At 40.0% G+C, this 27,248-nt stretch overlaps 1 protein-coding gene across 2 annotated transcripts in view; it reads left to right on the top strand.

Annotated features, from left to right (window-relative positions):
• Nucleotides 1-2,325: 2,325 nt before the first annotated feature.
• LOC103024360 (transcriptional enhancer factor TEF-3) overlaps nucleotides 2,326-27,248 on the top strand; it is a 34,139-nt gene continuing 9,216 nt past the window's right edge. The window contains exons 1-8 of one of the 2 annotated variants that reach the window (XM_022672430.2): nucleotides 2,326-2,457; nucleotides 20,931-20,995; nucleotides 23,809-23,871; nucleotides 25,078-25,212; nucleotides 25,674-25,717; nucleotides 25,819-25,877; nucleotides 25,971-26,101; nucleotides 26,211-26,384. In XM_022672430.2, the coding sequence (XP_022528151.1) occupies nucleotides 25,111-25,212; nucleotides 25,674-25,717; nucleotides 25,819-25,877; nucleotides 25,971-26,101; nucleotides 26,211-26,384 (510 nt within the window). In that variant the 5' untranslated portion in view covers nucleotides 2,326-2,457; nucleotides 20,931-20,995; nucleotides 23,809-23,871; nucleotides 25,078-25,110. Of the gene's footprint in view, nucleotides 2,463-20,930; nucleotides 20,996-23,808; nucleotides 23,872-25,077; nucleotides 25,213-25,673; nucleotides 25,718-25,818; nucleotides 25,878-25,970; nucleotides 26,102-26,210; nucleotides 26,385-27,248 lie in introns of both variants that reach the window. The other variant, XM_015600835.3, reaches the window with a different exon arrangement.

Here is a 27,248-nt window from a genome sequence, read left to right on the forward strand (position 1 = left end):
TGAGGGCCACCCTCAATGTACTCTGAGTTTAAATAAAGGTTGATTGTATTATTTATTACTTAATTTTAATATTAAAAGTGGAAAAAAGCAAGATAAATTGGAGTAAATCATAAATAAAATATAAAAAATAACCAAATACTGATAACTCAACTTAGTTTAGTTAAAAACTTTCCAAACTCACAATTTTTAGTTCTATAACTCAGTTTGGTCTGCTGTTACAATTGTTAGTAAATGTGGTGTGAAAATATTCAGTAAGATTTTTAGATAGTGTTCATCCTCTCAGTTTGTTTACTGTTTATTTCCATCCCCAGTTAGGAGAACCCCTATCACACCACGGGCGAGTCCTGACCATGAAGGGCTGTGGTGTTGACACACACTTATAATCTCCACACTCTTGATGAGCATGCAGTTAGACAGATATGCTACTCTATAGCTGAGAAATTACACTACACAAATACACTTCTAAATACATTCATACAAGTTTCTTTTGTTTGTTGAACACAGAAATTTACATGGTCTAACAGTAAATTCAAGATTTTTGGAGTGGCACAACAGTCTTATTGTCTAAAAGCATATTTACTATTACAGCTAACAAAATAAATAACCCTATGATTTCTGTGATGCAAAGAACAAGGATGGAATCATAAAATGGCGGCATAGAAATTATTAAAATATTGGAAAGTGTATAAAATAAAATAAAAACATGGCATTTGTCATAGATTGCTGGTTTATTATTATTATTAGTAGCCCTCTTTTTAAGAAACGACTAAATAAAATTATAGATGTACACGATTTTAGGACTGTATAAACATATTTAGTTACATTTAAAGGGGGCATATTATGCAAAACTCACTTTTTGCATGCTTTTGTATTTCCACCTGGGTCTCTATTGCCTATATAAACTTTTCAAGAATGGAAAAAAATCTGTTTATTTTCTGTGAATCAGTTGAATGAGTGTGGTGTCAGGAATCATATACTTTTAACAACTGTTTGCATAACTTCCTTATTGTGACCTCACCATTCTGGCACACTCTTTACCTGTCAACCCCCACCAGAGCCCCACCCACTAGATCAGTTGAAAATCTGCCATTTTGATCTGGTTTTATAAGCACTGTGCAAAAGGAAAGCAAGTTCTTAAACTGCTGATTCTAAAAGGGACTGAAACTGGCAAGTATAGAGCTGATGAGAACTCTTTATATGAGAGAATTATAGCCAATAGACCTATTTTCACTTGTGTAAAAAGTATAATATGTCCCATTTAAATAATATATACAAATTGTTTTCAATAAATACAGTGATATATTGTTATTGTTTGCATATTTGTAGTTGATGATAGATATTTTATTTTAAGGGGGAAAAAATAAGTATGTTCTTTCTGCGTGTTTTTAAATCAGTACTCGGACTTTTAGACTGTAAGTGGAGGATCTACCCGAGCAGCAGAAGAAGCCATTAGCAGCATTACTTCGACCATCGCAATCTGACTGGTTTAATTGCAGGCGTTAATTGCGTTATCCAAAGCACTCTAGATTTTATCAGACTGATCAGATTTGAGTCAGACAGCCCATAATAATCACAGCGCTGGCTGCTAAGTGTTTCTCAGTCTGTTCACATGGTTACATGCGAGGTGCTGCTCCATGTGTTATATTCTCCCCGTCTAATTCATTTTTTTCATCTGAGGTGCTTTTTCCAAGTTGGATTATCACGTCTCAGGATATATGCCGTGATCTTGTTTCCGACGCAAGACCCCTATCAGATCCCTCTCACATGACCGTGGCGCACGGCGGACTCCTCCAGAGTATTTCCCTTCTCTGACTGACGGGGTTCTTCCACTACTCATATTCATTCATTTAATCCTACTACAGTTCAGCTTTCTAGAATTGTCATTCTGGCTTTATATTTAGTTTACACTCCGTAATTAATAGTAACAGCATTAATCATATTATATTTACATGTGTTATACAATTAATCACATGTATGTTTCATTTACGTTATGTATTGATGAATTTAAGTCTTGGTTGTGTTTTAATAACATTTTACAATCTGTGTATTCAACACTCTCCAGTGAGATACACCTGAAAAAAATACAGCACATGTTTGTTATCTCTCATTTAATGTCTAAGAATGTGTTCTTTTTTTCTTCTTTTCCTCAGGATCAAAGATCGCTCCTCCTCAGCCAGGTGGAGCTGCTTCCATCCACCCTCCATCATACCTTGTAACCCAGCCCTCCATCAGAGCTACGCTGTACCCCCCCACCGCCACCACCCTGTCTGCGGAGTGGGTATCAGCCCCCTCTCCAGGGGGCGCCAGTGAGGAGCTGAGCGAACCCTTGGACAAGCCTCTGGAGAATGATGCTGAGGGGGTATGGAGCCCAGACATCGAGCAGAGCTTCCAGGAGGCGTTGGCCATCTACCCACCCTGCGGCCGGCGCAAGATCATTCTCTCAGACGAGGGCAAGATGTACGGTACGCCTCCCCAGCCCTGCCTTTTCTTTCTGCTTCTCTCTCTCTCTCTCGTACTCTCTTGCTCTTTGTTTTTGGAGTCTAGGGCTTGATAACAGGGTGTGAGGCAAAGCATTCGAAAAAGTGAACTAAACTCATTACAGGCTGGTGTGTACTGATGCTCTACATTACAGGTGACCTGGTGCAGTCATGGGGGAGTTTTCAAATCTTGACAGAACCCAATTGAACAGATGATGTATAAAAATTATTGTTTTTATATTCATTTCATATTCATTTACATTACTAAACTGACGTGCATGGGCAAACAACCAAATCAAACTATCAAGGAGTTTCCAGTCACTGACAGCAGGGCTTACCACCAAGAATACATTCAAGCTTGCTGTAAAAAGGGCTTTTTATTTGGGCCACAGTCACTATTTTGATTTGCGTCCTCGAATTCTTTAAAATTATTATTTTTTATCCGTTTATTTTCTTTTTACACTGCAGCCATACTCTCCCATTGCAAGATTCAGCCTTTTCTTTAGAAACGTCTTTAAACACACAACAGTTATAGCGATTATGTGCCTTCTAGTTTTGGCACCTGTCACAAAAATTAGACCTGTCACAATAATTACACAATTAATCATCTTATTCAACAATCTGTGCAAATAATCTGGTTGTATATTCAACTTCAAATGTCTGATTATTCAAATAAATTGCTCTTTGAAACAATGCAACTACATAATTATGCTTTTCTAATATAGATCAGTGGCATACAATTGTCTTAAAATGACAATAATATTGTTTATCCCAATTCTTTCTGCAACAATATATTCTCCAAAGAAAACAGTTATTGTGACAGGTGTAAACAGAGACATCAATACAAATATTTAAGGTCTATTACCTTGCTGTCCCACCACTGAAAACCTCTCTCACTGAGTTTGTCCATTTTCACTTCTCTTCATAAAATGTCTTGATGTATAATTTATGTGAATTCTGATCTGGTCACATTGCCACATATCAAATGTCGAATATGTATCGGATTTCAATACTACATATGAAAGTGTCCCAAATCTGAATTAAAAATGGCTGATAGAGAGTTATTTTTGCTGTTCACACTGCTGCACAGATTTATGTCACATATGATGAACAATATCAGATTTGGGCCACTTTTACATGCTATATATGCAGTATTCATACACATATCCAAAGTTGCTTTCATTTTTTTAATCTAGCCCAACACAATCAGTAATAATTTTTCATGTGTGTCCAGAATACTCTTATCATTTCAACTGCGTCCATAAAACCATCACGCAGGCTCATGAATCATAACGATTTTACTCAGCATCTCAGGCTAGCATGCCAAACAGCCACAAGACAATGTGTTTATGCATTTCTTCATATGAGCTATAGATAGCAGGTGAAACGTGTGTGTGTAGTTCTTGCTATAAAAGTCTCTGTGTCTGTGTTGGAGCTGTCGATTGACGGGATGATAACAGATGAGTGGCTGATGGACGGCTGTGGTTTGATATACGGGGTTGATGACCAGGTGGATGCCCGGATGGAGGGGTGGGCAGGAGGTGGAGGGGTGAAGAGAGGATGTGTGGGGACATGTGGTAGGTCTCTCGTCAAACAGGATCTGTCATCACGAGCTGGGCTGGCCATTAGTCGCCTCCTCAGGGCTGATGTGAAAACTTGTGCGGGCGGGTGGCATATACCCGTGCAGGGTGTGAGGGAGGGTGTGATAGAGGGTGGTGGGGCATTGGGGGCAGTTTGGTGTAGTTCCATTGCCCCCTTCCTCCCTGGGGGGGTGTGGGGTGGGTGGGTAGCGGAGCAGGGAACATCATGGAGAGTCTGGAATGGCATGTGCTTGCCCTGAGCTCGGGGTTCAAGGCAACGCGACTGTAACCGGAGACCAGAATAGACGTTTACCCTTTGAGTGTGTGTGATGATGGAGAGGGGGGGCAGAACGGAGAGGGAGGTACTGATAAACATCGGGGGAAGAGAGCCAGTCTTGGGTTCTGCACCTGTCCTCTGCCCTCTGTCTATAGGCCCCTCCCACCCATAGCCATAGCACTCACAACCCTGAACTGTTAGTCAGTCACTCTGTGTGTGTGTGTGTGTGTGTGTGTGTGTGACTTTCAGGTCACCTACAGCTGCTTTCTCCTCCCCCTCAACTCTGCATTACCAGATTTACAATATGAGAAAGGAAAGAGAAAGAGAGAGAGTGAGAGAGAGACTAATTGACTGATAAATAAACCAATATCAATTTAAAACATGCTTGGGGTCTGAGGTTTACTTCTTTACATTTGCTCTGGTGCTTCAAGGCTAGTGTAGCTGCATACCTAAATCATCGCATATGCCGAACCACACATTAAATTGCAAAGTAAGCTTGTTATTAGTATTACAAACTGTAAGATTATTTGGTTAATTGTTTTTTTTTTGCACAGTTGTACATTCCAAAAAAATTCACCATGCAAACACTAGGGAACCCCAAGAGATTTGAGCTCTCAGAAAACTTTTACCAAGGCCTTATACCTTAATTGTCTGGAAAGACCAGGTGGCAAAGCTGCAAAGCTTTAAAAAAAACTTAATCCAATCAATCTGTGGCCATGGACTCCTCTAAGCAGCTGCATAGCTCTTAGAAACCTAAAACAATAAAAGTCCACAAACCCGGAGGGGGCTATAGGAAGGCTAAAATAATGCATTTTCAGGTTGCTATTTAAAATGCCAGTTAATATTAACGCTATGAGCTTTTGGAGTGTTGATGCACTGTTCCAATTTACAGCAGCACCTGAACAAATAAGACATTTACAAACAAAGTAATGAGAATAAAACCTTCTGTATCCTTGCCACAAAATTTAGCATCAGGCATTTTTACAGAAACATATAAAAAAGCCAAATGCATTTTGTTTGCACTGACATAACATATCCCATGGAAGCTAAAAAAATGAATGTTAATGCTGCAGGTAATTCTGCAGGTAATGCTGCATTTACATGTGGGATATGTGTGTGGGGTCTCCTGCGTTAAATGCGGAGTATCTTGTCGGCTCATACGGACAATTCTAACCAGACATTGATGGTCACAATTATTACCACCCACTGCACTGTCCACTGTGAGTAATAATGCCTTCTATGATGTATTCTTGGTTCACAGGTGGCACTGTGAATTGAAGAATGTTAAATGCCCGCACACTTTAAAGTTAATGATGTGACTAAATTACAGACTGATTTCATGACCTGTGGCATGTCAGTGTAAAATTGCACATTACACAAATAACAAAGACCAAGAAACTCTCCTAGTAACCCATTGTAGGATTGCTAGAAAGACAAATCAAAACCCTGTTTGACTGCATAAAAACTTTTAGGAAGCTTCTGGAGTGGTGGTGCACTGTTCTACTGCAATATCTGAACAAAAAAAATACATCAGAGGTTTTTAAAGAAACATCTGATCAAGCCAAATGCATTATTGTAAATAAGTGTTCTGTTGGCTGATGGATTTAACAACAGTGAACAAAGGTGTGCAGATCATGGTTAATGTAAGAACACCTCTGTTCAACTGTGTCAAGATTGTTTAGCAATTTTGCGTATAGAGGGAATAATGGATGCATTTTAATTCCAAATATTTCTAAAAAAATGGAAAGAGCATGACCTTCTTGACATGATAAAGACAATAAACCCTACAAAATACAAAAACAAAATGAACTAAAGGCTTTTTCATGACCCTTTCTGTCCAATGAACTAAACATCATCAAAAATCCATTCAGCAACATTGCAGTTGGTGCAGTCTGCATTTCTGCAACGTGGAATCACATGCATTAGGCTACAGTGTAGGATATGGTGTAGGCAATGCAGCTACATGTTGGGTAGTCATAGGGCATGCATAGACTGTGTGTAGGATGTTGCATAGATTTGAAGCAGAAGCATTAATTGGCCTTTAGCTTCCTACCAAATATTTTTTATAAACTGTTGTAAGCACTAACAATAAGGAATACATAGCTCTTGCTTGGGGCACTTTCTTTGTCATTTTATAACCGAAATTTTGACCTATCATATCTGGATGGTTTAGTAACTTACTTTATGAGCTGGATTGCAGAGTTCAAAACCAGCACTTGCACTTTGTGGAGAAGAGAATGTTTCAGACCCAACACCACAAAGCACTTGTTTGGTTTGTAATGCTATGTTTCTACCAATCTAATTACGCCACTCTGGCATTGTACATGGGGTAATATGATCTGCTCAGCACAGTCCTTTATAATGTAAGAATGAAAAATAGGACTTATTGGGCAGATAGTTTTCAGTACAAAATGCTGATAAGTGATACAGTTATACAGTAACAGAGCAGACAGTACTATGTTTACTGGGATTAGAGGGAGACGGTTTAACCCTAGTGTTGCACTTTTGACATGGTCAGCTGTGGCCTGCAGCACACAGTCCAGTGCTAATGAAAATCACCAGGGTTAAACTTCTGCAGTGTTCAGTTAGGGCCATAGTATCAGACATGTTGCAGAAACAGCTTTAAAGGCAGGCGGTGAAAGGCAATGTCAGGAAAAGACTGAGGGGGAAATAAGCTGACCATTCCTTGGGCCCTAAGTATGTGTTAACATTGTTGCAATGTGCTTTTGAGATGCTCAGCAGCTTAGCTATATCCCTTTAAAAAAGTGGCCATACTGGTCTCATACTGTAGCTCTTTTCAGATTGACTCGCTCTGTGTTCTTCAGTCGTGGAGACAGCCCTTTGAGTTGAGACAATACTGATACAGTCCATACTGGAATACCTCTTTAGGTTTCACACAACAATAGAGATCAGAAATATCAGAAAGGTTTATTGCTTATTGTTTAATGTGATTGATTTGATTGATGGTTTTCATACAACACAACAAGCTGCAAATTCAGTGCATTAAGACACACTGAACAGGAGATACACTATACATGTACAGTTGTGGTCAAAAGTTTACATACACTTGTAAAAAAACATAATGTTATGGCTGTCTTGAGTTTTCAATAAGTTCTACAACTCTTATTTTTCTGTGATAGAGTGATCGGAACACATACATGTTTGTCACAAAAAACAGTCATAAAATTTGGTTCTTTCATAAATTTATTATGGGTCTGCTGAAAATGTCACCAAATCTGCTGGGTCAAAAATATACATACAGCAACATTAGTATTTGGTTACATGTCCCTTGGCCATTTTCACGGCAACTAGGCGCTTTTGGTAGCCATCCACAAGCTCCTGGCAAGCTTCAGGTCGAATGTTTGACCACTCTTCTTGACAGAATTGGTGCAGTTCAGCTAAATGTGATGGTTTTCTTGCATGAACCCGTTTCTTTAGCACTGTCCACATGTTCTCAATGGGGTTTAAGTCAGGACTTTGGGAAGGCCATTCTAAAACCTTAATTCTAGCCTGGTTTAGCCATTCCTTTACCACTTTTGATGTGTGTTTTGGGTCATTGTCTTGTTGGAACACCCAACTGCGCCCAAGACCCAACCTTCGGGCTGATGGTTTTAAGTTTTCCTGCAGAATTTGGAGGTAATCCTCCTTCTTCATTATCCCATTTACTTTCTGCAAAGAACCAGTTCCACTGGCAGCAAAACATCCCCAGAGCATAATACTACCACCACCATGCTTGACAGTAGGCATGGTGTTCCTGGGATTAAAGGCCTCACCTTTTCTCCTCCAAACATATTGCTGGGTGTTGTGGCCAAACAGCTCAATTTTTGTTTCGTCTGACCAGAGAACTTTCCTCCAGAAGGTTTTATCTTTGTCCATGTGATCAGCAGCAAACTTCAGCCGAGTCTTAAGGTGCCTTTTCTGGAGCAAGGGCTTCTTTCTTGCACGGCAGCCTCTCAGTCCATGGCGATGTAAAACACGCTTGACTGTGGAGACTGACACCTGTGTTCCATCAGCTTCCAAATCCTTGCAGACCTGCTTCTTGGTGATTCTTGGTTGACTCTTGACCATCCTGACCAATCTCCTCTCGGCAGCATGTGATAGCTTGCGTTTTCTTCCTGATCGTGGCAGTGACACAACTGTTCCATGCACTTTATACTTGCGTATAATTGTCTGCACAGTTGCTCTTGGGACCTGTAGCTGCTTTGAAATGGCTCCAAGTGACTTCCCTGACTTGTTCAAGTCAATAATTCGCTTTTTCAGATCCACACTGAGTTCCTTTGACTTTCCCATTGTAGCTTTTGTAGCTGAGTCTAATCACTGGGTCAAATGAGCCCTATTTAAATGGGCTCATGAGAAGTCAACAGCTGTAGTCAATCAGAATCACTTACAAGAAGTGAAGAGGCCATGACATGAAGCTAATTTGATTGACACAACTCGCTACATCACCAAAATTGACAAATTTTGTTGCTGTATGTATATTTTTGACCCAGCAGATTTGGTGACATTTTCAGCAGACCCATAATAAATTTATGAAAGAACCAAATTTTATGACTGTTTTTTGTGACAAACATGTATGTGTTCCGATCACTCTATCACAGAAAAATAAGAGTTGTAGAACTTATTGAAAACTCAAGACAGCCATAACATTATGTTTTTTTACAAGTGTATGTAAATTTTTGACCACAACTGTATGTGTACAAGCAGTATGTTAATTGAAGTGTCAATTCAGGGTACGGGTTGAGAGTGCCCAAATCTGTATCGTGAGGTGTTATCTTATGACAGAAGTTAAAAACTGACCAGCATGCTCATGGTTTGTGGAGTTTGTGGCCTGATAGTGGGTGATGGATGGGACATTGCATCTATGAAGCTGTGTCGACATTTAAAATTCTTTAAACAAATCCACACCGTCGCATGCAATGATGGCAATGTTACCTTAGTAATCTGATTACTTAAAAATTACTTGACCTTAAAAGTAACTAAATTTATAAGTTACTTTAGTTTCATTCATGCAGCTGTCGACAGCACACCATCTCAACATAAAAACAACACCCAGTTTTACAAATACTCTCTTTTTATTGGAAGCTTCGCACCACTTTGTGGGACTTGCTCTGTAAGATTAACTGTGCCATGCAGCAACTCCCAAATGTTTGAATGAATTAATGAATTTCAACTTATATAGCGCCTTTCTAGAAACCCAAGGACGCTTTTACAATTAACACGTTTTACACACAAGCACATTACACATTAACACTCATCCACACACCGGTGAGAAGCGGCAGCCAATAGCACACAGCGTACTCTCAACCAGAAACGACCGTCCACCTGGAGGACTGCATCGGGCACTACAGCAATTACCCAGGACAGAGTGCCAATCCATATCTGGGCACAGTCATACATACACATTTACACATACACACACACAAACCACACACTTTACACATACACACCAGATCAATTTAGAGTAATCAATTTTTCTGGACAATTTAGAGTATCCAATTTACCTGAGTCCCCGGAGGAAACCCACGCAGACACAGGGAGTACATGGAAACTCCACCCAGATAGGGACTTGAACCCAAGACCCCAGTGCTGGGAGGCGAATGTGCTAACCACTAAGCCACCGTGCCGCTCCACGTCTGGCTAGACTTGTCTGTGCAAAGAGACAAGCGACTCTGGGAGAAACAACATCCACATTAATGTAGGATGCCTCACACACATATCCTGTACGTCAGGGCAGTTACTTCGCATTGACTCTCAAACCTGTAGTCACTCCTTTGAATTATATAAAATATAAATAAATCTGTTTTTGCTCTTTGAATTTCCATGTTACCAATTTCATTAGGAAACAATCCAGTCCAGCAGTCTACAGTCCAAATCATAATTTTTAAAAACATGACGTTAAATATTGTGATACAATGATATATTTGGAAATTAAATTGTTGATATTAAATGTTGTCACTCTGCCAGGACTGTTAGCAGGAATCCAAACAGAACTTCATTCATTGCAACTATGTGCTGTGTTGAAAGAATTTAGCAGTAATCGCATTGATGACTGTGTGCATTGTGTAATGCAGACTGTGTCATTAAAGCGTGGCGACTCTTCTCACCCTGTGCAGTGCAGTGGTGAATGCCGGAGAGGCAGATGCAGTCGAGGCGTATCGACTGTAAGAATTTGTGTAAATCTGACCACATTCCTCCGCCGGTCCAGCAGGACAGACTGACGTTTCTTGGAGATTCTCTGTGCGTTTCCTCAAACATTTTTTCCCACAATTCCGAGCATACCCATGGCCATTATGCTCATCTCTCGTTTGAGTTATTATCTTGTTAAGCACTGCAGCGTCACGGAGATTGTCTCACTGTTGGTGCAGTGGGCTAAAATTTGAAGGGCTTTGCCAATGAAAACATTTCTTGGCTTCTACGACTGCTGCGCTGTAATGCCTTCACCCTCCACTCTCTCTCTCTCTGTCTGTCTCTCTCGCGCCCGGCCCGTAAAATTACACACCCGACTGCTGCCACCAAACACATTTACCATGGCTTAACAGCTCCCAATCATCCAGCAGCAAGATAACTAAATTATGTACTTCTCCACCTGTCAGACACTTGTTACGAGATGGGAAAAACAGAGTGCTGGAATTGAAAAGGGCTGACAGGGAACCTGAAAGTTTTCTGAAACAGGTTTTAAAAGATAAAGCCCACCTCACAGCAGCTCATAATGAAGTGTTTTCATGTACAAAAGAGAGACCATACAGCTCTGACTCTGACTGACATTTGGAGAACATCACTGCGATTCCCCAAAGAGAAGATATTTACCTTCACTGCTGCCTATTTGCTCTGGGTCTAATTAGTTTTCTCATGAGAGAGAGAGCGAGAGAGAGAGATGGAAAAATCAGTCTAACCCTCACCTACACTCTAACTTTACCAAGTTAGTGAGAGATTCATTTGTGGGTGAGGATGAGGTCTAATGAGCTCTGATCTCCCTTTCCCCATCTTTCACTCTCTAGCTCCCTCTCCCTTTTTTCTTCCTTTCATTTTCAATGGCTTTCTGCTTTAATACTCTTTCTTAATTTGTATATCTCTTTATCTTTCCACTCTCTACCTTTATCTTTCTTTTTCTTTTTTCCTTTTCTCTCACTCTCCCTCTTCTCTCTTGTCTTCCAATGTTTATCTTGCCAAATGTATTTCTTTAGTCTATTACACACAGTCCAGTGACAATATTATGTCCATCTTTTTGTTTCAACATGCACTGTCCATGTTTTCAGAGCATATTGGAGCACTTATATAGTTTTATAATTATGGACTGTAGTCCTGTATCTGTTTCTTTGCATACTTTATTATCTTTTTAGTATCCTTTCCCCCTGTTCTTTAATGTTCGGGACCCCACAGGACCATAACACAGAGAGCCAGACCAGCTATTATTTGGGTGGTGGGTCATTCTCAGCACTGCAGTGAGTAACACTGACATGGTGGTGGTGTGTTAGTGTGTGTTGTGCTGGTACAAGTGGATCAGACACAGCAGTGCTGCTGGAGTTTTTAAACACTCTGTCCTATTCTACAAGTGACGACACAAGTGGCATTGCAGCAATGTTACCAGAATGTTTAAAAAAGTTAAGTGCCTCACAGTAGGAGTGAGGGATTGAGAGCATGGGTTCCCTTTTATTCATTTTAGTGTTAAATAAAAGTCACCAGTCAAGCGATTCTGATTATTATGTCCTCATTTAAGATATAAGATCAGGGATTTTTCTTGAGTCAAGTCTTATTAGATCGGCCTGGACAATAAATCGTTATCAGTAATTATTGTCATAAGAAATGTTTCAATAACAGTGATATCACGATATATATGGTATATCGATATGTATTATTTACAAAATCTGTCACAGACAGGCATTTTTTACCGGCGTCAGTTCGCTGCAGAGCTGAACACAATCAGCCTCTGTAGCGGGGCTATGTCAGTGCCTTACGACGTAATCACACAGACACGTAGCCAGATAGGCTAGGCTAGGCTCCGCTCGGCTTCAGCGCAGGACATTTTAGATGTAAAATGAGTGCACCTGCAGGTCTGACAAACTTCAGACTTCAGCTTGCTCCAGATTGTGCCGGAGAGTGGTGCCGACTAGCAGCGCTAATACATCTAATCTGTTCCACTACCTCAAGCAGTTCCACTAAATACAATATTTTCAGACTGAAGCACTTTTTTAGCTTATTTGACGGGGATATCATGTTTCTTTTTAATGTGTATGAAGGCTTTTTGTATTCCTTATCCTGGTTGAAGCATTTTTGTTTTGATCTGTTAAATTTGTTTACAAAAGAATAAGAAGCTCTGCTTCTGTTGTAATTTAAAGTTATTTATATTGGTAATATGTATATAGGTTATAGGTTTATGTTTGACAGAGATGTCATGTTTATATTTTGCTATATGCAAATAAAAGTAAGCATTGATTCATTTTGACAATTTTTTTATTTCCAAATTATTGTATAGTTTTTTGTGAGAGGAGGCTTCAAAGACAATTTTCAGACAGTAGTAGGTACAGATTTCCATTGCAGGGACTCTTCGCAGTTTTTCTGAGGCCTTTAAAGTATTTATATCGATATCGAAATTATATCGTATCAACCAAAATTAAGGAATATATGGTGATATAAATTTTGGCCATATCGTCCAGCACTAATTTTGAGATTGCTAATTTTAAGAATTCTTACTAAGAAAAATGTGCTTAACCCACTGGAATATTGTTTTGCTATCTCAATTTATATATATATATATATTCTAGTTTTTGCCAATGGATTTTTGAAGTGTACTTTTTTATTTAAATGTTCAGAGATGTAATTGGTTATTTTAAAATGAAGGCAAAACACATTTAGGCTTTTCAATTTTAAGTGATATAAAAAGTGGCGAAATGAATAAAAACCTGTGAAAAACTTTATTCTGTATTCAATTTATGTCTTTATTTCTCACCCTCTGCCCAGTTCAGGACTCTTATCTGTCACAGTGCTAATTTAGTCAAAATACAGCACAGTATTAATAATGACTTCCCCTTCCTGCTCTCTATCTCTTAGACACACACACACACACACACACACACACACACACACACACACACACACACACACACACACAGAGTGGTGAGGTGCAGCTGGGTCACACCCATTGTAGCGGAGAGCAGAACTGTGCGGCTTGTTGTTGGTGCAGTCTGCTGGCTGTGGCTGAAATGGGCCCCTGCAGTAACTTTAGCCTTCCTCCTGACCTTTGGGTGTACATGTGATTTCAGAGTGTCCTCAAGAGAGAAGAGCCGAGTCTTCAAGCCCAGCTCAGATGCCCATCTCTCTCTCTTTCACTGTCTGTCTGTGTGTCTGGCTTCTTGTTTGTTTGTTTATTTGTTTGTCTATCTGGCCGCCACACTGACCGGCTGCTGGTCTGTCTGTTTTGTTGACTGTCTGTGAGAGACCAGATCAGACTTGGTTTTCAGTGGTGTGTATGTTTTGCAATTTATTTTAAGAAGCCTTTTTAGTGTTTTAAAATAAAATTGGAAGTGATTTATTTCTACACTTTTTTGCTGTGAGTTTAGGCCTGAGTCAGTAGTGGTAAAAAAAATATTGTACCATGGAGGCTCTGAGTGGTCCAGTGAACTAACAGTGCCACAATGATCGGGAGTTCGCTGGTTTGAATCCTGTTCATGTAGCTTGCCATCAGCTGCCAGAGCCCTGAGGGAGCACAATAGGCCTTGCTCTCTCTGGGTGGGTAGATGGCGCTCTCTCCCCTCATCACTCCAAAGGGTGATGTCCGCAGCACAGGGCGTCTGTGAGCTGATCGGAACCAAGTCCCTGCGCTTTACTCCAAGTGTGCTGAGATGCTACTTGGCAATGATGTATCAGCAGCAGTTGGAAAAGAGGCGTTGACTTCACATGTATCAGAGGAGGCATGTGTCAGTCTTCTCCCTTCTGGTGTTGGAGCATCACTAGTGATAGGGGGAGTCCTAATAAGTGCGTTGGCCTTATAAATTAGGGAGAAAATGGGATATTTACCACTGACACTGGAGTTTATTTTTTAGGGTCATTTTTTTTTTCAGTGTCCAGTAAAGCAGTCCTGGGGGTTTTGTTGTACTGTTTTGACATGACATCGTTTAGCATTGAGCATTGAGACAAAATTCTGTAATCTGGACAGCCCTGTCTCAAACACACAACAGACAACAGAGTTGTTCTGGAAACACACACACATGCGGTGTGTGCAGTGTTGTGTTGTGTTGTGTCAGAGAGGAAGTCTCACTCAGATTCCAGATTCCTGAAAACGTAATGCGCCTCTCATCCCAGAGGAGAACGTGTGGGCAGCAGATGGATCTCCTTTTGCTGCCCTTTCCTTCCCTCTCTCTCTCTCTGTCACACACACACTCTTGCTCTGGCATTACTTTATAAGCCGCTCTGCTGCTTGTTTGCAAGAATAAAAGCACGGAAGCAGCCGCTCCTCCACACTGTAATGATTTCCAAAGATTTCTCACAGACCACAGACCACTTAGGTCAGTTTATGGACTGTGAATTTGTATGTGTGTGTGTGTTGTGTGTGTGTATGTGTGTGTGTTTGTGTGTGTCCCCTACCCGTCCTTCCGTGCTGAGCAGATGCAGGACTCAGTGTGAGGAGAAGTCAGAGCTTAGGAATGAGAGGAATGTGCAGGGGAGGAGAGGGGGTAGGCCACACTGTGGGAGAGAGAGAGAGCTGTACAGAGAGAGAGAGAGAGAGAACTGGAGAGGTCAAACGGATTTATGAGGTACGGGGTGCTGTGAGGCTGCTGCACCTTTGCATGACATCGACTGTCCATTACGACCTTTTTCTGGCCTCTGCAGAGAGGGTACAAGGGTGGTGTGTGTGTGTGTGTGTGTGTGTGTGTGGTGCAGGTTTTAGGTAGCCACGGCTGTCCACTCTGACCAAGACTGCGTTCCAGACTCTGCCTATGAATGACTGCTTCCTGGCTCAGCCCCAGTGGACAGCATGACACACACACACACACACACACACACACACAGCTGTGAGTTACACCAGCCCTGACATTTGGCCTTTCTTTCTTTCTCCCTTACTCTCTCATGCTGTTAATCATTCTCATTAGTTATTGATGTACTGGTGGATCATAGTATAGATAGATTAGACGCTGTTCATTCACAAATTGTATTCTTTTTTAGTGAATTCTGAACTCACAGTGTTTGTTTAGAATTTCTGTTTTTAGTTTTCTCTCTGTCTGCTATAGGGTTGCAAAGGGTTCCTGTGGCACAAAAATGGAAGGTTATCATACTGTGAACAGATGGATATCACACCGGGACAGAGAATTCAACCCAACTGAGAATTCCACTTATTTGTTTCTATTTTAAGAATTTAAGAAAACCAAGCAATCAATCGATTAATTGAGAAATCATCAGATTAACCCACAGTGATAATAGTTCAAAAGAGCTTCACCTCATATGCAGCTTTTATATTTATTTAGTTCCATTGCTTAATTTGCTCCAAGCTTTAACTGTAGCAAAGGTTTTTTTCAACCAACAAATACTCAAATTTCAGATTAGTGAACAGCTGTCCCATTACTTTGGTCTATACAGTGTTTCAGGAGAATATTAATAACGGGACAATTTGCCGCTTAAGTTGTTTATTGAACAGCTGCATCATTGCTGTATGCACACAAGAGCTGAATAAATGTCCAGAGATAATTCTGGTGTGACATTAGCATATGGAGTGTGTTGCTGTTACCTGTGCACAATGAGACTAAATAATTAGTGGATAATGCCACTAAGGCGCACCATAATAGATGGACATTCACCACACTTTACTGATCCCTGAAGCAACAGCTGGGTGCAAAATAGCTCATGCTTTTTTTAAAGGGCTTCTACAGAGCGTTTAGTCAGGACACATATCAGATGCACATGGTCACTGTCATTCTAGAAACCTTGTATTTTCAAAATTTCGGATTATACAAAAAAAAAATCAGTATAACAGTCTATTTAAACATTTTAAAATTTAAAAACCCGTTTGAAATCCAGTGAGATGCCAGAAGTCGTGGGATAGCATTATTAGGGCGGCTTGAAAACACCCAAACCTGTAAGTTGTGAGCTGTTATCTAATATTAACAATTACAATTTATTTCAAATTTTACACTTTTTTTCCCAATTTTTGTGTGGGTTGTAATGATCATGACCAGCAGATGATCGATGGAGGAGGCTCCACATGCACATCTCGCAGGTCACTACAGCAGCTTTCTTTAACTTCTGTGGGACAGGGCAAAAGTCATGGGACGTGCTGCTTTTTTTTCAATACATTTGTTTGTCAGTCCAGATCATTTGTTCACTTATCGTTACTCAGAACATCAAAAACCTTTATAATGTTACCAGGGTGTCATCAAAAATGACAAACAAAATGTGCACTTTTATACAAAATGCGCATATAACATTTAAACATAAACATTTAAATACAAATTAACATTTTACTTTATTTACTTTTAGATATGCAACATTTCTTATTCATTGTTTCCTTTTAAATGTAACATTCTACAAGAGCCAAAGCCACAGAAACTGTTCTAACGTTCAGGTACTTACAGACTGTACCTTCTTACAGACGCACATTCTTATCAAATATTTCAGGAAGGTAATTTAACAGCTGCCAGTGTGTGAAGAGAGTGAGCAACAGCTTTTCACATCGGCATTAAAATGAGCGTGTATTGGTTTAGAAAATACAGTGTTTTTGATTTTTGAAAGTGAAAGCTATTTAGTGAGAAATTTGCTTTCCTAGAAATCCAGTCATCACATGACTACATTCCGAAAGGATTAAGGTAACATTGTTCATACACTACAGATAACAGTAGAGCAGTTGGTAAGCGCCACACACAAACACACACACACACACAGGTGATGAACTTAAATGCAGGTAAATGAAATGTTAATTTGACTCTCAAAAAAGCAGATAGTTGAAGTGTGAGCACGAGTGTTTGACTTATGTCTAGGGTTGCAGCGGTAACCGGTTTCACGGTATACCGTGGTATTAAAATGCACGGTTATCATACCGTGTGTGTTTGCTTATTACCGGTAAAAGGCAAGCCAGCGGAGAAACTCACCCGCGCATGCGCAACTCTGCTCCGCTTCAGCTCCTCAGCACACAGCGGTGAGAACAGCAGAAAGTGCATCAGACTAAACAAATCTCCGTCCGCCTAAAAAAAGGCTAAACTAAAATCAGCAGTGTGGGACTATTTCGGATATCCGCCGAACGCACCTGAGGATGGTTATCCGATTTGTAATCAATGTGGCCGTAAAGTCACAGCTAAAGGTGAACATACGTCAAACCTGTTCTCCCATCTCCGAGAACACCGCAGCGCAAAGTATGTGTTTAGTTTATAATTTTACTCTGAACCTAAATAAAACCTCTTTGTAGTCGTGCACAACCCATGCGGTAAGCGCCCGCAAAAGCGCTGAGTTATCCGAAATTTGGGTACTTGGGTACAGGCGTGAAGTGCGTGCTACGACGGATTCACGTGTCCGTGTAAAGGTGCTGCCGGACTGGATGTGAAAGACGCCATTCATTTACATGCGTTTATTTTCAAATTCTGACGTGCCTGTTTTTCATATGTTAACACCAGACTCGCTGTGAAAGCCTTAAAATGGAAATCTCTATTGTGAGGATCATGTCAGAAATAAATCCCCTCTTTCTGCAGTATCTGGTTATATACCAACTTGGCAGTAAAACGGACGTTTACAACAGTTGTTGATCAGACACTGACCCAGGCTCAGTTTATCAGATATTAAATAATTTAAACTTAAATAATTGTACTGAATATTTTAAATACAGGATCTTTACTTTTTAGAGTACATGTAATGTGTGACACGTGTGTGTGTGTGTATGTGTGTGTATGTATATATATGTATATATATATACACACACATATATGTGTGTGTATATATATATACATACACACACATATACACACACACGTGTCACACATTACATGTACTCTAAAAAGTAAAGATCCTGTATTTAAAATAATTGTACTGAATATTTTAAATACAGGATCTTTACTTTTTAGAGTACATGTAATGTGTGACACGTGTGTGTGTAGATATATATATATATATATATATATATATATATATATATATATTTATTTATTATCTATATTATTGTTCCAGGTTTCTACAATAAATAGTTAATTGAACAAAAAACCTTTGTTGTAATTTCTTTAAGGGACAGTTTAATAATATATGTAACAGACTGTGATACCGTGATAACCGTGATACCGCGGTATTTTCTGAGACGGTTATCATACCGTGAAAATCTCATACCGTTGCAACCCTACTTATGTCTGACTTTATTATCTTCATTACTACACGCAGACGTGCCTCAGGCATTTGAATGGCATGAAAGATTTGCAGTCTTCCTTTAAACGTGTGTTGTCGTCACTGCCGAAGATCAAAGGCCGTTTCACGGAAAACGTACATGTGTGCAAACATCATCTGTCCGAACATGAGACCTTTAAGAGAAGAGCTCGGGGCATAAAACTCGTGCCTGGCATCCCGAAACTGAATGCAGTCACTTTTTATTGCCTGGCAAAGCCCAGCTAAGATCCTTCTGCGTCTGATCTGATCATCACGTCCTGCAACCTTCCCCTCTTCCTAAACATAAACATAGAGTTTCCCTGAAGCTTAGAAACATATTTAATTTGGACATTTTTTTCTGCATGTATCAACTCTTGGTGCTAAGATTAGCTGGATTTTCGGGATAGGTAATTTTTTGGAGCTTTCTTCCATGAGACCCACATTTTTATTCATGCCCTTTTTTTACACTGCCCTTCTCACAGTGTTCTGTATTTTGCTGCAAAGGTGGACACAGAGGTTGTTTATTTTAAAGAGTGAGTGTCCACTTATGTTTGTGCAGATCCCAGACTGAGCATAGTGAAAGAAATCATGGTAAGCGTATACATGTCTTAATTTAAGAAATCAAAGTATGATTTTTACTTCACTACAATCAGATGTAAACACACTCCCTGATCAGCTCTCATGATCTAATAGCAATTTTGGGCAGAAAGTCTTCTGATACTGGTACATAGAAAATTGATCCTTCCATTTTTAATCACCTGGCTTTCTTGTGGCAAAATATCTGCATGTAATAACAGATTAGTCCTAATGCTCAATTTATGTGATGCACAATTGCATTGTCTGTATATTTTCACTGAAATTTTGCATCGAGATTTAGGGAATGATCACACTTTAAAAAGAACCAGCTGCAGTGTAAATTCACTTTACAATGCTACAGTTAATCTTTGGATCAAAAGCATCTGTTAATAAAAATGGACAAATGTGTGGCATATACCCTCAAAAACAGCATAGGCAAGTCGATTTAAATATAATTAACAGTCTGACACAGTTTTAGACAATGTATTGATTTAGTTATATAGTTTTTGCAATTCTAATTGGTGGTTATAAGCTTCTATTACTTGTTAGGTACACTAGACACATAGCTGGAGTACAAAAAATTGGAGACAACAAACACTAGCTTAAGTGTCCTAATTGTCGCATTAAAGTTTAAGACTAGTCTAAGACTAGATTAGTATTAAACTCTGATCTCGAGAACTGGAGGTGTTTTAAGAATGAGTAGCTCTACCGTTTCCTGTAAAAAAGCCTGGGCTTGTGAGATCACTCCCCCCCCCCCAGAGCAAGGTCACTTCACAGCTCCACTTTCCCTATAAAGCAGACCTACAGGGCGTGTAAGGGTGTGTGACAGGTTTAAAAGGTGCCGTGGGTTAGTGAGGAGGTTTCGGCAGGGGGGAGACCCGTAGCCACATGACCAGCGCTGGGAGCTGTCCCAGCTGGTAACTGGAGACCAGCTAAAGGAACAAGCCTGGAGATTTATGGCAGGAGTAAAGGCATATTCTATAAACATTGACACACACACCAGCTGCCATTCAGTTTCCCTCAGCCTGCACAAACCCTGCTGTTTCTCAGTGTCTTTCCCTGGATTTTTCTCTCTTTTTCACAAGCAGAGTGGCTCTCTCTCTCTTTCTCTGTCTCTCTTTCTCCCTGTTCATCATGTCACACACTCTCACACACATAAACATATGTGCAAGCTCTAATCACATATGCTCATGTTAACATAAACAGATGCAGTTACACTGTAACTTGGACTTGAAGTTGGATTGGATGCAACAGAACTGCAGCCTTGTACATATAAGATACAGCAAAAAACACACACACAGACACACACACACACACACACATATATATATATATATATATATATATATATATATATATATATATATATATATATATATATTCTAAAAACAAAATCACAGACAGAGTAAAGACAGTTGGGAATGTTCGGATGGTTTTAGCTGCATAAACATTTAAACTTCAGATATGTATTTCCTCAACAGCTACTCTGTCATCCTGCTCTCAAACCATCTGTTTCTACCATCATCCTCATTTAAGGAGCCTGATACATCCTCCTCTGATTACCCCTGCTTTAGAATGTATCAGATCTCTTCCCTAACTGGTTTACCGGGAGCTGTAATATTATGAACACCTTACAAAATTAAAAAACAAATAATTAACAAAAAAATCTGAATTCTGCTTCTTCTCTTCCAGGACGGAACGAGCTAATTGCACGCTACATCAAACTGCGAACAGGGAAAACACGGACGAGGAAACAGGTGAGAAGGCCATCTGGGTTGGTTTGCCGCAAATACTAGAGCATGCTCGATGTAACCTGTAATCTTGGTCAGCCCCAAAATGGACAAACTGACAAGAAAATGCGGAACCTAATTACTGTGGGTTGAGAGTGTGAATATTTAGCCTGTGTGGGCCGCCACTGGTGAAACAGAGCCAGACCGTGTGATTTACCGCCCAAGGAGCAACACACAGATGCTGCTGGATCAGATAGCGGTGTGCCTCTTCAGCACCTCACGTAGCCCGGCTTGTTAGGGCCACAACCAGCTTGACCGCACACTCACAATCAGGGGTCCAGCGAAGGGCAGGGGCTTCGGAATCCGATAGCACTCCCTACGGAATTCGCATGTTGCACCATCGCATCTAGGACATACAGGAGACATTAGGGCTTTTTACTTGCTACTGTCACTCTTAAAAGGTGCTTCAAACTGTTCTATGAGGGACTGGGGGATCCAATAGAAAAGACATTTTTGTTTTTCAGGAAATAATCAAATACAACCAAAATTACCGTTTGTGTTGGACAATAGGGGGGCGCCATATCATATAGTTCACAAGAATGTTGATATAGTTTTTTAATTTGTGATATTTTGTCATAACAGCAGTCTATTATGTATCAATTTTAATATTTAGTGTGAAGCTTTAAAGGAAATTTTAGGTATAATTGGTAATATTTTATTGGAGTTTACGCATACATTTAAATATTTTACACTTTAGGTTTGTGGTAGAATATTTTGTTGCATTATTTAGTTTGTTACATTATTATTATTTTATACAATAAAGCAATAACTTTTTAATACAATAGATGATAAAGTACACACAAGATTTTGTAAAAAGAATGTTTCTACTAAAATTATATTTAAATAAAAAAAGAAAAAAGATATCATGGAATAATATAATTAAAAACATTTTATTAATGATAAATACAGTGAGAACATGTGTCTGGGGAGGTGAGCAGTCTTCGGTGCAGCACTCAGAAGTGCAGAAAGTTAAGGGCCTTGCAGTGACAGCTGTAAGAGCTTGGGTATTAAACCCACAACCCAGTTATCAGTGACCCAGTGCTCCAACCACTGCCCCACATACGACACTATTGCTCCACACAGAGATGTGTGATAAACCTGAAGAACTTTTCAGAGCTCTTAAAACCATTAGATTCTCTTTGCATCACTTAAAACACATTTAAAGCTCTTTTATTATAATAGATCTTTTCACACCTGAGATTAATTTGTTCTGGTACAAATCGACTTGTAAACTTGGAGCATGTTTGGAGCAAGTTCATCAAAAGTGTGTCACAACAAACCATGTCTGCTGCTCAAACAACTGATAGTTAATAGTGTCAGACTGAGTTAGGATTACTTTCTCACCACAAACACACCACTCCAGAGTTGCTTTAGGACGGGGCCATGACCACCAGGGTTTCTGTGCAGATGTTTAGGTTCACAACTTAGCACCAAGTAAGTTAAAACAAAACAGAATACAGACACCATATTTGTGTATCTCCACTCACCATGAGGATGAGTGTGGTAATGCTGGAATTAAAGAGCAGGAATGTTGTCTGTACTGTCTGCGGAAAAATAGGCCAAACACCTGTTCCTCCAAAAATGTAGCTAACAGCAGTGTGATATTGTTGTAAGCTACATTTACTGATATTAGAAACTGTGCAACTGAATGAACAGACATGTTAACGGGGTGGACCGTAAATACTGTCGTTTAAGATGTGACATATGAAGGGCAAAGGAAGAACAAACTATCACTCCCCTCACACAATATTTAGTCCTGCTTAGGTTACACTCAATAGCTTGGGGAGGGTCTAATATTCAGATGATGCAAGCAGACTCTGGGCAGACCACCTAAAGTTTCTTACTGATAATGACGTGTCAGGCATGGGTTAAAATAGTCTTCAAAGTTGAGAACTACCACTCAAAAGTTTGGAATAATTGTATATATATATATATATATATATATATATATATATATATATATATATATATATATATATATATATATATATATATATAATGCTGAACAAAAAGAAAAGAGTAATAAAAGAAAAAGGTTTGGCCACCCTGCATGATCATTAATGTTTCACAGTTTGTATACAGGTTTTTGTAGCAGAAAAAAAAAATATTTCAGTTATTAGGCTTAGGTCAGGGGTCTTCTTGAGTGCTTCAAAAGCCTATTGTGGATGATGAGATGTGTTTAAGTTCATTATCATGCTGTGGAAAACATCTTTTTTCCATCTTCAGCTTTTTTTACAGACAGTGTGATATTTGATTTAAGAAATTGCTGCATTTAATTCTTGAATTCATTCTTGCAAACATTGGTCATAACCCTAATTAAGTTAATAAGGTAAACATAATCTGAGAGCTCAAATCTCTTAGGGTGCCCAAATATGTGCACAATGCTTCTTTGCCACCTTTCTGCCAAAAGCAGTATTTATATTGTAACTGAATGAATACATAAACATATGATGATTAATGCTAGTCTCAGGGTGAAATGCAACCCCAGTGGTGTATATTGTATCTGGATCTGATTAGTCAGCCATTACTGCAATACTACAACTAGGCTTGGGCGATATAGTAAAAATGTTATATACACAATATAAAAAAAATCAGTTCCACAATAATTATCTCAATACACATAATCACAGTTAAATGCATCAGCAGTGACAGATCTTTTAAAACTACAATTCAAAATATAAATGTTCTATAAGCATTATGTCCTCACTATGCCTTATATGTTCTCAATATGCTTTACAAACATGTGAACACCTGACTTGATGATTTTGTGTGTTTTACAGGTGTCTAGTCATATCCAGGTGCTAGCACGAAGGAAGGCCCGGGAGATACAGGTGAAACTGAAGGTAGTGGCTCTCCTGATGGATCACCCATTACCAAATTCTCGCTCCTTCTGCACATTATCAACACATTTATCTGTTTGGTAGTGTGTGTGAAATCCATCCGAGGCATGACATTTAATAATCACATGACCTCTAAGTATAGGAAGGTCTAGGTCGGCCTTCTGCAGTTTCTATCCTTCTTCTCACACTTTCATGTCTTTCATCGCATGGTATAGTTCCCTCACACTCCCACTGGCTTTCAGCCATTGTGGCCCAGCTGTCAGAGCCCAGAGCTGGTCACAAGGCTGCACCACTGACAGGCCTTTTAAATACATTTCTGAAACTGAGAAGAGTGACAGGCACACACAGATGCCCATATTTCAGTTATGCCTGCAGGGTTGGTCTGGTCAAGGCAGAAGAATGCATTGGCCTGTCATGCTTCAAGGACTCTACAGCTGCTCAATCAAGCCATGGACAACTCCTCTTAAAGCTCGGGCTTCGCACGCTGACTGACCGAATCTAGACGCAACTTGGCACAGATTCTGCACTCCTGATTGGCTGAGCATTTTATATGCATGATAATAAACTAAAAATTTCAGAAGACCTTCAGAATTCTCAGGTTTCTAAGATCTGACAGCTGGACTAATGTCAAGATTCGAAGCCAGTTGAGAGGCTGTTTTTTTCCGCTTGTTGTTTGTCCAAGCGAGGGCTGGGGTTTCATAATGCTGGAGGTTCTAGTTCTTGCTTTGACCTCCATGAATAACAGGCAGCTTGTCAGCACTAGTCGGACTTTGCCAGGGCCATAAAGTTTAATCTCCCCCTCCCAAAGCCCCGCAGCAGGATCAGCACTGCCCCATTCAGTTAGAGACACAACTTCACTCTTAAAAAAAGGCACTGCTGCAAAACGCAGTTTTCGCTAGACTGCAAAATCAACTGGAGAGTTTCCAAACCCAGGATTTTGCACATCCATGTTCACTTCAAAGTTTAAAACGTGATAGCACATTTAAACAAGTTAAAACTGCAATCTGAAGCTTTCCGTCTACAGTGTAGCTCTAATTAAGACATGATTTAAGGTGAAGATATGTTTTAAGCTCTTTGGCTCAGGTTTCAGTCTACATCGAGTGCAGCACTTGAGCGTCAGCTATCATTACCAACATTCGTTTCGTGCATTATGGCGTCCTATACCTAGCCATCTGGTGATATCATTGCTGTCTTCTCATTTACCAACAGGACCAGGCAGCCAAGGACAAGGCCCTCCAGAACATGGCCACTATGTCATCAGCCCAGATCATCTCTGCTACTGCTTTCCAAAACAAGATGGCCCTGCAAGGGCTCTCACGGCCTGCGTATCCAGCTGCTGGTGCAGTGAGTTCTTTCACTGTAATCAAACTCACTTGTCAAGACCCTAGACAAACTCCTTGAATTATTTGTTAGTTAGATTTGTGGTTTGGGGGAGATTTTTTGATGCTATCTAAGGTCCAGTTATTTTGGCCTTATAGAAGGAAATAAATTTAATTTAAATAAATAGTCACATAAATCATTTAAGTTCTAAAATCAAAGAATTATTTCCCAGTGTTTTAGTGAAAAGGTCATTTATTCCAGACCATACTTTTTCCATTTCTTTAGTGTTGGGGATTCTTTGCTCTGCCATTTATAACAAATATCTATTCAGATTTTTTGGTCTATTTGGCAGATTTCCCAGATATATAGCAGATTTAATATTTGAACGGGTTTAGGAGTGAATATCTGAGAGTTTCTGAAAAGTTTGTGTTAATCAGTTTGTAATTTCAATGGTGGTGATTGGTTGATGTTCTCTTTTGTTGTAGTTTTGGCATGGGGCACTTCCAGGCCAGCCTGCACCTACAGAGGAGTACGTAAGCGTTCCCAGATTAGTCATTAGAGACAACACCAATGAAAGTTATGTAGGCATGTGCGGAATGTTATAAGTGTGTTTTTCTTTCGTCCGTTTAGCATCAAGCCATTTTCACAACAGAACTATGTCATGCAAGCCACAGGTCCTCCCATCACAGGTCTGTCTATATTTGAGTATTTTTCCAAAGTAATGCTAAGGTGTAATTGACCTTATATTAAAATGAGGAGTTTGGTTCTTGTCTTTTTTTCAGGCTATGAGAGTGCATCAGGGCTGTCTATGTCCCCTAGTGCCCCTCCTTGGCAGGGCCGGAGCATCGCCAGCTCCAAGCTGCGTATGTTGGAGTTCTCTGCATTTCTAGAGCAACCACAAGATCCAGAAAATGTGAGTCCCTTAAAGCAGCACAAGTTCATTACACAAGCCTGGTTTCGAATATGATACATCATCGCTCTTTCCAGTACTCACTCCCTCACATCTGCTCTGTCTCGTGCAGTTCAACAAGCACTTGTTCGTGCACATCGGTCAATCAAACCCAACGTACTCTGACCCTTATTTGGAGGCGGTGGACATCCGGCAGATCTACGACAAGTTCCCTGAGAAGAAAGGAGGGCTGAAGGAGCTGTTTGAGAAAGGGCCAGCAAACGCTTTCTTCCTCGTCAAGTTCTGGGTAAGATCCATCAAAACCATTAATGCGCCAAACGATTCACCCCTCAGCGCCCAGGCTACTGATACCAGTTTGTACTGGAGCAGAATCTTGCTTTTGATTATCAGGTTCAGATTATCAGGTTATCAGACTTGACTGACTGAATGTGGGGAGGAAGGAGGGGACATATCAGACGTTAGTCAGTGAAAGCCCTGAAATGAACCTGATGAACTTCTTGATCTCCAGCAGTAGCCGCGTGCTCTGACAACCTCTGAGACATAGACATGTGACCATATATTGTGTGTGCTGAGTAGATCTGAGCTCATTTGGGAACAGTTACATGTCAGTGTAACATGTCACCGGCTGAGCAGGCGAACCGGCGATTTGTCCGGAGGGCACAAAGAGAGGGAGGGTTAAGATCTCCAGGGCCTTGGACTGGAGAGAGTGACAGGATCTACTCTTTCAGTGCAGAAATCTGAGCTTGGCCACCTGTCCGTCTCGCAGTTACACCATCCCACACCACACGCACCCACCTATTTATAGAGCCATCCAGACTGCACAGATAGATAGATAGAAAGATAGAGTGGGGTGAGTGAGAAATAGTTAAGCTGAGTATTGTTTCAGCACTTGTCTGTTGACCTTTGTCAGTGAGGTCATGAGGGGACCTATCCCAAATCAGTGAGGTCAGAAATAAATTTTTAGGGCAATATCATAGAGCACTGATGCCTTTTTACTCATATATCTATAGCATAGCTTTAGTTACCATAATGGGATGGTTTCTTGGACAAAGTTTAAACATAGTCTAGGACAAAATTGCAAAATAAGACCCTAAGATAATATCACAGTATTCAGGGTATTTTTATGATAGTGATATTCTTGATGATATTA

This window comes from Astyanax mexicanus, chromosome 2, assembly GCF_023375975.1.
Source record: "Astyanax mexicanus isolate ESR-SI-001 chromosome 2, AstMex3_surface, whole genome shotgun sequence".
Lineage (NCBI taxonomy): Eukaryota > Metazoa > Chordata > Actinopteri > Characiformes > Acestrorhamphidae > Astyanax > Astyanax mexicanus.